Source organism: Microcaecilia unicolor, chromosome 7 (genome assembly GCF_901765095.1).
Source record: "Microcaecilia unicolor chromosome 7, aMicUni1.1, whole genome shotgun sequence".
In the NCBI taxonomy this organism is placed as follows: Eukaryota; Metazoa; Chordata; class Amphibia; order Gymnophiona; family Siphonopidae; genus Microcaecilia; species Microcaecilia unicolor.
The window spans coordinates 186,890,619-186,902,869 of record NC_044037.1 but is presented as its reverse complement, the minus strand read 5'-3'; the positions used below and the strand labels follow the sequence as shown (position 1 = coordinate 186,902,869).

The window sequence follows — 12,251 nt, the reverse complement described above, 5'->3', positions numbered from 1 at the left end:
ATTTGTGACTGATATTAAGCAGGAGAATATAAGTCAGTTCTCTGAGATCCTAGTTTAAAGGTAATATCTTGATACAAAAGAAGCTCGACCAATTTGAAAACTTTAATTGAAGACAATTTATGTTTTATGAACCTCCCAAAGATAATGGGAATGAGTCCATCTGAGGTATACTGTAAATACAGTGTTGATATTTTAAAATTTTCCTCCGACACTATTCCTCTATTGAATAAAGCATATTATTTGCCTACTTCAAAAATAGCATCTGGGGAGGCATTGACTAGTCCCTCCCAAGCTTAGAAGATTGATGTGAACAATATTTCAGATATTTTGGAAGACTTCATATCAGATATTTCAGATAGAGATACTCTCTTAATTTCTTTTAGGTGTTTGAACAAGACCTAAATGTTGTTATGAGGCTCTATTTTACAAAATGCACAAGCTTTGTTTTATGGTCAGCGTGTTTGGATATATCCAGATGTACATAAGAATACACAGGAGAGAAGAAAGCGTTTTTGGCCATGAGATAAGCTACCAAGGACTTAGGGGCTACTTTCCTCCTAGCTTATCCTTTGCAAATATTTGGTCCATTATACCGGAGTGAAATGTGTTTTCTTTTTGCCTGAACAGCTGAAGTCTTTCATAGATCTTAAGAAAATCAGTATTGGCGCTATGGGATAATGGAGTTTTTGATGTCATGTTAAGCTTTTGGCAACCGTGTACATGTGTTATATGTTCAAATTGCATAAATAAAAATGGCTGTCCCAGTTGTCAGCTCATGCTTGCAATCCCTGGGACTTGAGGGTAATTTCCTGTGGGTTTAGTAGAGGGCTGCTGGCTACAAGCTCTGAAAATCCCCAGTGGGCCTCTTTGGTTCACATTCACACAGTCAAACTTTAGGTTTTGGTTTCGGCTTTGGTCAAAACCAAGTGAGAAGTTCCGAGTGAAGTTTCTGTTTCGGCTGAAAATGACAGTTTAATTAGCAGTTTTGGTTTCGGCTGAAACTGGAAATGGCAGTATTGGTCTAACTCTACACTGATGAACACATTCAGTTCTTGTGCTATGTTTGTAGTAATTTTCTGTGTTTCATAGGCATAGATCACATTAGGCAGGACAGTAGCTTTACTGAGCTTAATTTTTTCATGGTGGTGTTATTGCCTATATTCAAAAACATCTGAAATAGATGCTGCCTGCCAAGTTTATAATTGACATCCTCTCGACACTGCAGTCATTGGGCATAAGCCTTCCAAGATAAGTGAAGTTCTTCACATCTTCGACAAGTTGTTGGTTAATGATTATTTATATTTTATTTTATTCAAAAATGTATATTCCGTACAATCTACTATCCTTGATGGATTACAATCAAACATGCACAGAATGGTCAAGCCTACTCAATCTAGTCTTTCAGAAGAGTTCTCTGAGCTGGTGGTCGGTTCTTGTTTCTCCTGGCAGTGTGCTATATCACCAACAAAGCCCAAACCCGTGAGCCAGTTCTGAGTGTTTTACTGAATGCCAACTTTGGCATAATCAATGGGCTTTGCATGACAGTCTGTAGACAGAAGAAGCAAAAGTGACTATTGTATACAGCTTTGTCACACACCAGTAACAGTATTAAAGGAGGTAGTGACTAGCTACCTTAACACAGCAATTAGAGTGCAGATAAATGTTCTTGAATATGTTCTACCATTGGGGGATAGCATATATTCGTGCATTGATTGACTCCCTTTGCATGGCATGCCTTTTTGAAATCCATGAAATTTGAAAGTGGCTTTTGAAATGCAAGGCTTTGTTCAGAAATGATCTGCAGTGTAATCATTTGCTCAGGGCATTAGTGCCCACTGTGAAATCTTGCTTACTCTTCAAGAGGACATGTTGCAACTGCTTAAGCAGCACAGTAAAGACTTTTCCAGGGATTAAAGGGGTCCTTTTACTAAGGTGTGCTAAAAAATGGGCTGCGCTGGTGTCTGCGTGTGTTTTGGGTGCGCATAGAACCATTTTTTTAAAATTTTTGCCGAAAATGGATATGTGGCAAAATAAAAATTAGCACGTGTCCATTTTGGGTCCGAGACCTTACCGCCAGCCATTGACTTAGTGGTAAGGCCTCTCGCGTTAACCGTGCGGTAATCGCCTACATGCGTCAAGTCGAATTTACTGCCTGATTTTCGCTGCGCGCCAGAATATAAAATATATTTTCAGGCGCGTTTCAAAAATGAAATTACCGCACGGGCCACGTGGTAGCCGGGCAGTAACTCCGAATTGACACGCATTGGGCATGCGTAGGTGCCTACGTGGCTTAGTAAAAGGGCCCCTAACAGAAGTGTAATGTCTTTCCAACCCTCTATAACACCTTTCTTTGGTAGCTTGACAATTGCCTCTCACTTCCATTCTTCTGAGATGCCGTTCTTTTAATATCCCAATACCACATATTTCATGAGTCCTGCTGGAGTCTAGTCTGATCCAGCAGACTGTTCAGTGATTTTATTGCTGTATCAGCTTCTATAATTTCATCTTTCTTAATTCATCATTGGGAGTGAAAGCACGAGAATCAAATGTTTCAGCTGGGTTTGGCTGATTCATCATGTCCCTGAAGTGCTCTCCCCAGCATACATTCCATTTTTCTTGTGTTAGCAAAATATTTCCATTTTTATCACTGATTGGAATTTTGGCATTGCTTCTTGGTCCTGTCAATTCTCTAACAACTCAGTACAGTGTTTTTGTATCATTTTGTTTAGCTGTCTGTGTTGCTTTTCTGTTTGTTTCCAAACAGGCTGTCTTATCAGCTAAGCAATTCCTGTTAATTCAGCAGTCCAGTAATTGGTATTTACCTGCAGCTATGTGCCATTATATAATAGTCTCCCAGATCCAGTTCCCATAACGTGTACATGGCCCATACACAAGTTCTCAGACGTGGGAGTAATTATATATACTGTATACATGTACCATGGGCATAGTCATGGGTCGACCTGGAGCAGCCTGGGCCCTTCCACTTTTGCCACCCAATAGCCAGGCACACCAGTTATGTAGTTGGTGGGGATCTCCAAGCCCTACCAGCTGAAGGCACCAGAGCCTTCCTCCACTGAGAAAAGCACGGCAGCAATTTCAGCCATTGACCCCAGTACGGTGAGCATGCTTTGTTCTTGCTGCGCCAGCATCAGTGGCTCCAAGTGCTGCTGCTGACCACCATGCTTTTCTGAGTAAGGATGGGTTCTGGATGATTTCAGCTGGTGAGGCTTGAGATCCCCAGCAGCAAAGGTAATTTTTGTGGGGGAGCAGGAGGAGGCAGATGAAATGGGGTGCCTAAATGCCCACTGGTATTGACCATTGGTCCCCCTAAAAAAAATTCATATCTGGCTGTTCTACTGGAGTGTACCTATATATTCTATACATTTAAAATACGTATGTATATTGCATCTCTGTCTTTGCTCCACCCAAGCTATGCCCCTGGGAACACCTGTGTGCAGGTTGCATTACAGTAAGTGGCATATATATACACACACCTATATATATATATATATATATATATACTAGCCGTTAAGCCCGTTAAAACGGGCGCGTATTGGAATGGGTTTTTTTCCCAAGACCCCCCTCCCGTTGCAGCTGCAAGGCCCCCTGCCATCCTCCTTCCCTGCCAGCTCCAAGGCCCCCTCTGTCCCTCCCTCCCAGCTCCAAGGCTCCAGTCCTCCCCCCCTTCCCAGCTGCAAGGCCCCCTGCCCTCCCTCCCAGTTCCAAGGCCCCCTGCTCTCCCTCACAACTGTAAGGGGCCCCATTCCCTCACAACTGTAAGGGCCCCCCTGCCCTCCCAGTTCGAAGGCCCCCTGCCCCCCCCCCGTGCCTTCTTCCTAGCCAGCTGGAAGGCCCCCTTCAGTCCAGCCCTCTCAGCTCCAAGGCCCCCCCTCCTTCTGAGACCTCCCATGTCCCCTCCCCCCCCCCCCAAGGTAGCCGCTACCGCCCCCCCCCCCCCCCCCCCCGGAGTCGCCACCACCCCCCCTTCACCCGGCCCGGGCCCTCTCTTCGTTATTCAACTTACAGCAGCGCCAAAACAGCAGCAAGCAGCAGCTCCCGTTGGCCTTCCTTCACTGCCTGTGCCTCGCCCTAGTGTGACGTCACGTCGGCGAGGGCGGGGCACAGGCAGGGAAGGAAGGCCGACGGGAGCTGAAGCTGAGCTGCTTGCTGCTGTTTCGGCGCTGCTGTAAGTTGAATAACGAAGAGAGGGCCCGGGCCGGGTGAAGGGGGGGTGGTGGCGACTCCGGGGGGGGGGGGGGCGGTAGCGGCTACCTTGGGGGGGGAGCAGTAGCGACGTCAGCGGTTCCCTCCCTCCCCTTCCGCGCAGTTTCCCCTCTCTGTCCCGCCCCCCTCCCCCCCCCCCCCCCCCCCCCCCCCCCCCCCGTCATCACGTCTTGACGCGGGGATGGGACAGAGAGGGAAGTCTCTACTGCGCATTTGCAGGTGAGTCGGTCACTTGCCATTTATAGGTTTTTTATATATATATATATATATATATATATATATATTTCTCTAGTGGGGAAGGGAGTAACTGGTTCCCCTAGCACTGAGCCACTGCTACCCCCGCTGGGGTTGGAAATCTGTTCCACCCTTTTGGGGCTACCTTCCTCTCTCCTGCTTGCAAGGGCTTCTGGGAACTGTAGTTCAGGGATTAGCTGCTTCTCTGTGGGGCCCCGAGTGCTAGCTTTGTCACATAATACATGGCAAATTAATTTATTGCATTCATATACACACACACACACACGTGTTTGTGTGTATGTGTATATATATATATATATATATATATACACACACACACACACACGCACATATGTGTGTGTGTGTATGAATGCAATAAATAAATTAATTTGCCATGTATTATGTTTTTTGTTTTTATTTTGAAGCTGGAGTCAGTTGGTACATTTTTACCAACTCCGACTCCACCCAAAATTGCATCTGACTCCATAGTCCTGCTTAAATCGTATGCACATAGGAAGACTGTATTACATAATTGATTCACTTTCACACTGTATCAGTATGTTATCTACATTGAATAGCTGTAAAAAGTTTGCCATGATGCTTATTAGCATTTTATGCCTCCTCGTAATAGGACAAAATATAAATGTCAGAAGTACATTTGATCCCTATAGCTTAGAGTCCAGAATTCCAGTAAGTTTGTTCATTTTTCTGACTCTTAAATATTGCCAGGTGCTGACAGGATGTCTTCGTTTGGCGACTTTATTGCTCTCTCGGATATGTGTGATGTTCCAACTGCAAAAATCATCTCCAGAGAGGTGAGTAAAGCTGGAGAAAGATTGTATACAGAACCATGACTTAACATTCAGATGGATCGAGACATGCTGCTTTCAGAACAGGGGCGTATCTGCTATGGGGCCACAGGGGCCTGGCCCCCGCAGATTTGCCCCTGGACCCCCTTACCAATGACGCTCTCAACCCCCTTCCTCCTGCCGTCATTCCGCTGTTGCACCTCACCTCCCTTTGCTGGCGGGGGACCCCAACCCCCGCCAGCCGAAGTCTCCGTCCTTCCTTCCTTCCTTTGTTTGAGATTGGTGGTTTCTGACGTCCTGCACGCACGCACGTACAACGTGCAGCGTGCAGGACGTCAGAAACCACCAAACCCAAACGAAGGAAGGAAGGAAGGACGGAGACTTCGGCTGACGGGGGTTGGGGTCCCCCGCCAGCAAAGGGAAGTGAGGCATGACGGCAGAGTGACGGAAGGAAAGAAGGAGACTTCGGCTGGCGGGCCAGCCCCCGCCAGCAAAGGGAGGTGAGGCCCGACGGCGGGAGGAGGGGGGGTTTAAAGTAGTCAGGCGGGGGGGGGGGAGTGGTGGCGTCGTCGTCTTTGTCTTCAGCGGGGGGGGGGGGGGGGGTCAGTGCCGCCGGGGGGGGGGGGGGCTAAAATGTGCCCCCTCGGCTCTGGCCCCCCTACCGTTGAAGTTCAGATACGCCCCTGTTTCAGAACCCATTGGACCTGTTTTTCCTCCTTCCCCGCCCCCATGACCCCATTTGTTTTACTATGTTTTGCTGAGAAATAGCATAATGATTAGAGCAGTGGGCTGAGAATTGGGGAAACCTAGGTTGAAACCCCATTGCTGCTCCTTGTGATTTTGGGCAAGTCACTTAACACTCCATTACCTCAGATACAAACATAGATCATAAGATGTCCATGGACAGGAAAATACCTGCTATACTTGAATATAACTCTCCTTGAGCTGCTACAGAAAGAGTCATGATCTAAATCCAAATCCCCTTGTCTCTCCAGGATTTTGAGAAGGAATCCTAATCCCATTTAGTCTAATTGCTGTTCAGGAGCATGTTTAATTGAAATGTGTGTTTAGACTTAAGATTTGCACCAGGTAGACATGAAGAATTTAGATTTAAGAAGTAAAATATTTCTTATGGTATAGGAGTAGATGACTGAACTTTTGAGTACAACAGTTCCCATACTGTGTGTTGTAGCCTTCGGTTGGTATTTAAGGTGCTACACTCAGGTGCCACCCCTCCCTTGCTTTCTCACGTGATGCCTTATGTTCCTTCCCGAACTTTGCGTTCCAGTCAACAATCTTTGTTGACAGTTCCTTCTGTCCAAGAAGTGCCTTTGGGCATGTTCAGGAAGTTAATGTTTAGTATAGTGGGGCCTTCATTGTGGAATGGTCTCCCACTTACACTGCATATATAAGATACACTTCCCAAGTTAAGGCTATACTGAAAGCGCATTTGTTTTGCTCAGCCTTTAGCCTTTGATTGTTTTGGCTAGGACAAATTTCATGTGCCCGGAGCCTGTAGATGGTATGCTATGGCTTATGATACCTTTCTTTTATTTTCGTCCTTTCTTTTCCTTCCACTATCATGAAATGGTGTTCTTTTCTGATTCTTATTACTTCTATGATTGTACCCGCTTTGATGACATGTCCTTAAGCAGAATCTACTATAATAAAACTCACCCTCAACGTTCTGAAGTCACTCAGTCACTCACTGAAGGGTTCATGGATTCATGGTGGTGAAGCCAGAACACTGAAATCCAAAATATAGAACAGGAAAAGTTCTCTACGATGACGAATCACAGAAGGCAAAAGTAGAGACTAATAGACGATTCACCACTGGAGACGTGAGTCCAACAGTCTTTATTATATCAGAGATAACGACCCGACACAGGCCGTGTTTCGAAGAGTCCTACTTGTATATGTGTTGTCAACTCACTGATCACGTAGCACCAAACAGAATATGCTGGATACAAACTATCAGAGCATTCATTACTTGGTGTATTTATTGAACCCTGATGCAGACGCTTTTTAGCGTCGAAACACGGCCTGTGTCGGGTCGTTATCTCTGATATAATAAAGACTGTTGGACTCACGTCTCCAGTGGTGAATCGTCTATTAGTCTCTACTTTTGCCTTCTGTGAAGCCAGAACACTGACCATGTCTCTCTGCATGACGGACCAATCAGAAAAAACACCCTCAACATTCTGAAACACAAAGGACCATCACAACACCGTTCCCAGGCAACACTAGGCAACGTAAGACGGACCAATCAGAGGAAACTACGTGACAATAAGGGAGGAGCATTCCCCAGCAGAATGGCTCATTATCTGTGCAGCACGGAGAGCACAGAACCACCGCTGGAACGAGAGAAGAATATTCCTACTATGGGTATGTGCAAAAATAGACCGGGGGAGAGGGGGGGGGGGGGAATTTTTAAATGCCTAATGCCAGTACTGAAGAGTGCCAGAGGGCCTATAGCACAGACTATATTTGGGATCGCTTGACATGGAGTCAGAGGAGCCGGAAAACAACGTGCCCGTCACCATCTGGGACGTGGGTGAACAGGACAAGCTGCGGCCCAGCTGGAAGGATTACCCGCGACCCAGCCAGCAGCAAACAGCGACCAAGGAAGGGGGAGGAGTACTCCTTCCCTGCCTAGGAATCGCTGGAGACTGGCTGCCAAACTAACGAAACAACCGCACACCGACGCACCACCTCCATCATTCGAAAGGCATCCACTCTTTCTTCAACAGAAATGCAAACTAATAATACAAAACAAACAAAAAATACATGGTTTCTCAGGCGGCTGCAGGTAACTCCCCACCCCCTTCCTCTTCCCCTTTTGCCGAAGCCGCCAAGGACGTGCCCAACCATCCCCAGCCTCAGGCAAGCTGTCTCCCACCTCGGGGATTCCCCGAGCACCAGGAAAAAGACGGCGCTGATTCCTGCAGCGCATAAATGTTCCAGCATTCCCCTGCAGCTGGCCTGAAATGGACCAAACATACCGGATCACCCCCCGACGGCCCGAGACCGTGCTCTTCTCCCTTCCGCCAACTTAAAACAACCATCCCCGTCCTCAGGCAAGCCGTCACCCACCTCCAGGATGCCCAGAACCCCAGCCCAATGGAAAAAGATGGCGCTGCTTCCAACAGCACATTTCTCTTCCAGCATTCCCCTACAGCAGCCCTGAAACGGCCAAAAAATACCGACAGATAAAGAATGTGCTCCTCAACCTTCCGCCCATCTAAAACAACACTGCTGCCTCAGCACAACACAAAAAAAAAAAAACATGGAAAAAAAAAACACTCAACAAAGGCTGACCCCCCCTACAACCACATTTACATTTCACCAACAGAAAGACCCCCTCCACAAACCTCCTTGACAGACAAAACCACACACACACAATACAACAGAAACACACCCTCAAAGCCACACACCAATCCAACCCACTTTGCCAGCACAGCACATCCCCCAACCCCCAAGCAAAAAACAAAAAAAGACACACATCAACAACCTGCACACACACCGCAACCTCACACACACACACACAAAATAACTCTGTGACACATACACACACACACACAAAAAAAACCACATGCTAGCGCCCGTTTCATTGGTTTCGGAAACTGACCTTTTTTACTAGTATCAAATAAATCTAGCTTTAAACCTTTAACCTTGAACCTCAGTTGGGTATCGGAATCAACATGTGCGGTTATAGAAAAGGGGTAGCTTCTCTTACATTGGGCTGCCAGTCTAACCTGCAGGAATCGGTATATGACTATAAGCCAATGAAAATTTCATAGTCCCCAATTTTTCCTCCTTGCAGGCTTCCTGGAGAGGGCTGGGACTTCTGAACTGGCACTGGAACAGACCGTATGCTGACTGATTCCTTTCCGGGTGGAAGAGGAAGTCTGTGTTTGATTTGGTCCTTTAAGGCCATGTGATTTTGACTTATTTTGCTTAAATCAGGGAAGCCCTGACAAAAAGCATGGATGGTGAGGCTGGGAATTAAACTAGGAGGTAGAGTCCTGTGAACCCCATGGGATGGTATGTAGTTTAGCACAATTTATACTTAAGGGGAGGAAGTGACATCACCAAGCAGTATGGCTGCTTGAGCCATAAGCTCTGTCTTACCTCATGCAATCATACGCATTCTCGCTGCGATCCGGCACCCTCTAGCAACTTCAGAGTCCACTGGTGGTGACTTAATGGTGGGGACCTAGCCCAGATAAGTGGCCATCGGCGCTTCATTGATTTGACTGAGTTTGCTTATGTTGGTGGCTCAACGTCTAACCGCATGGCAGGCCTTGATCAGGCAGTAGAGCAGGAGGCTTTGCTGACTGGGGAGGCTTTCCCCTTGGACCTTTTTGGGATAGGCATGTTATTGGCAGTGGCTTTTCAGAATCCCCTTAATGAGTTCAAAAACTTGGTGGTGGTTTGGGGTTTGGTGTGATTGGCGGTAGAGTGTACGGAGAGTGGATGGTTGTATGTGGGGGGGGGGGGAGGTTCTGGGAGTTGCAGCTGACTAGTATCTTGGGCATGGGTGATCTATCAGTAGTACTCCTTAAAGCAAGGGGATTAAACATACCAATGAAGCAGCATCTATTTTGGGAGTTGCTTCACCTTGATGTTGATATTGCCTTGATTCAGGAGACACACTTGAAACGAGTTCATGAGCGACTATGTCACCACCAGCAATGCCCTCACTTATATTTGTCCTCCAACACAGATAATACTAAGACCAGTGGGGCAATGATTGCACTTAAAATTTCTAGGCCCTTGCAGGTACACAAGGTTATTAGGGATCGAGGGGGCAGATATTTACTTTTGACATTGCCCATTGCTGGCCAGCTATATGCAGTAGCAAATGTTTATGTCCCCAATGCTGATCATAGGTACTATATTGGGCAACTGAACCAACTTCTCTTCCGCCATAGTGAGGGATCCCTACTTGTGGCGGAGGAGGGGGACTTTAATCTAACATTACACTCAACATTAGATAACTCGGCTCCTTCGGTGCTTTATGCTTAGAAGGATTATGATTTCTTACATAACTTTATGGCTAGGTGGCAGCTGCTGCATCTTTGGCGGCAGACCTATCCTGTGGCACGAGATTATACTTATTAATTCTGAAGTCCATAAGATGTATTTCTGTATTTATTTAGCTGGGGGATGCTTATCTTCTCCGACTTGCTCATTCTCATAAAATAGTGGCTCCTGAGATTAGCAGTGATGAGATGGGACACCCTGTGCTGGCATATCTGAAGCGCAGAATATCACCCACCAAGAAAGCCATCTGCATGAATATTTATAGTCTAATGAAGACAGTGAGGTGTCATCTGGCATGTTATGGGAAGGCCTTAAGGTAATTATGCACGGTCACCTTATTTCTCTACAGGGTCATTTGTGTAAAACTCGTGTTGCTCAAGAAGGGGTGCTTAGTGCCCACATAGCTAGTCTGGAGCGTCAGTCTCGGGGGGGGGGGGGGGGGGGTACGGACGATCAGACCTCGAGGAGCAAGCTTATCAGCTTCGACTGAAGCTTAATGGTCTTCAGCTGGCCTACATTTTGGAGCAACTTTTACAGGTCCATCAGGCTCACCTTGAGTTTGTCAATAAAGTCAGTAAGTTACTTTCCCTTATGTTTAACCAGCAAGCGACTTGTACTCATATTCCATGTCTCCAGGACAATCAGGGGCACTTCATACGGACCCTCAGGTCCTACAGGGGATGCTTATTCGCTACTATGGAGCATTATATTCTCCAGGTATACAGCCTACAGAGGAGGATATTTCTGACGGGGGTGAAGTTGCCTGAGCTCTCAGAGCCTGACCAACAGGCTCTTTCCAAACTGATCAACATCGATGAGGTTCATCAGGCAGTTTGGGATCTGCAAAATAGTAAGGCACCGGGGCCTGATGGCTTTACTAATAAATTCTATAAATGTTTTCATATTCTCTTGGCTCCTGGTGCTCCTGCAAGTGTACAATTCTTTAAGGAGGGGGACCCTTTTCCGGGGACATGGAATTTAGCTACCATTACCATCCTTTCTAAACCGGAAAAGGATGCTCATTACTGTAGCTCGTATCGCCCATCTCACTACTTGTGTCTGACTATATATTGGACTCTTATAGTAAGCCTTTCACACATTCCATTTTGAAGTGGGAATCAAACTGCAGGCACTGAAGTTCTATATCAGTGGTATTATACCTCACACCGTATTGTAAAAATGTTTTGTCAGGGTTCAGCACTATGTTGGAGAGCGTGTGGTAGTGTGGATGATGTTTCATATATGGTGGACTTGACTGCAGGCATCAATACTGGTCAAAGGTACTACAGTTTGTTCAGAGTTTAACACGTCTCCTATCCAGTTAGGGCAGATCATTGCTTGTTGCACTTTAAGCCCTATGGAGTGAAACCCACCCATCATAGACTGGTGGCACATATATTTGTTGCTAGTAAATTGACACTTGCGTCTGCTTGAAAGAAACTTTGATTGTAGGGACTGCCCGTCATCTTGAGGAAATAGGCATGTTCTTGCTTATCATAAGGTCTGGGACTGTTATATTAATTGGACTCTAACGTGCCCCTGAAGCCAGCCCAGGTGGGGTCACATCGCTCTCCCACACTATAGGATATTGGGGTTTGTTTTTCTGTCTTTTTATATGAGAGATTTGTTGAGGAATCTGTTGGGGGTGGGGGGACAAGAAGGGGACTTGGGAGGGTTCTAATATGTTCTTGTATACTGTACATATGCATAACTAAATGTTTATGGTTTGTATGAGATTTTGTTTTTCTTTAATAAACATTCAAACTAAAAAAAAACATTTATACTCAAAATATGATTAGATCATACTCTGAACCCTGATAAGAGAGAGGGAACCTCATTCATTTAATCAGGAAAAGGATATGTTTTAAATTATTATTAACACATTTATTCAACAATCAGTATGCTTATGTGAAAAAGTAGATGAAACCTTCATTCAGT

At 46.0% G+C, this 12,251-nt stretch overlaps 1 protein-coding gene across 1 annotated transcript in view; it reads left to right on the top strand.

Annotated features, from left to right (window-relative positions):
• Window positions 1–12,251, top strand: part of ATIC (5-aminoimidazole-4-carboxamide ribonucleotide formyltransferase/IMP cyclohydrolase) — a 117,097-nt gene that overhangs the window by 59,490 nt on the left and 45,356 nt on the right. Inside the window, exon 10 of the mRNA XM_030209952.1 lies at window positions 5,188–5,273. Coding sequence (XP_030065812.1) covers window positions 5,188–5,273 — 86 coding nt within the window. The remainder of the gene's footprint in view (window positions 1–5,187; window positions 5,274–12,251) is intronic.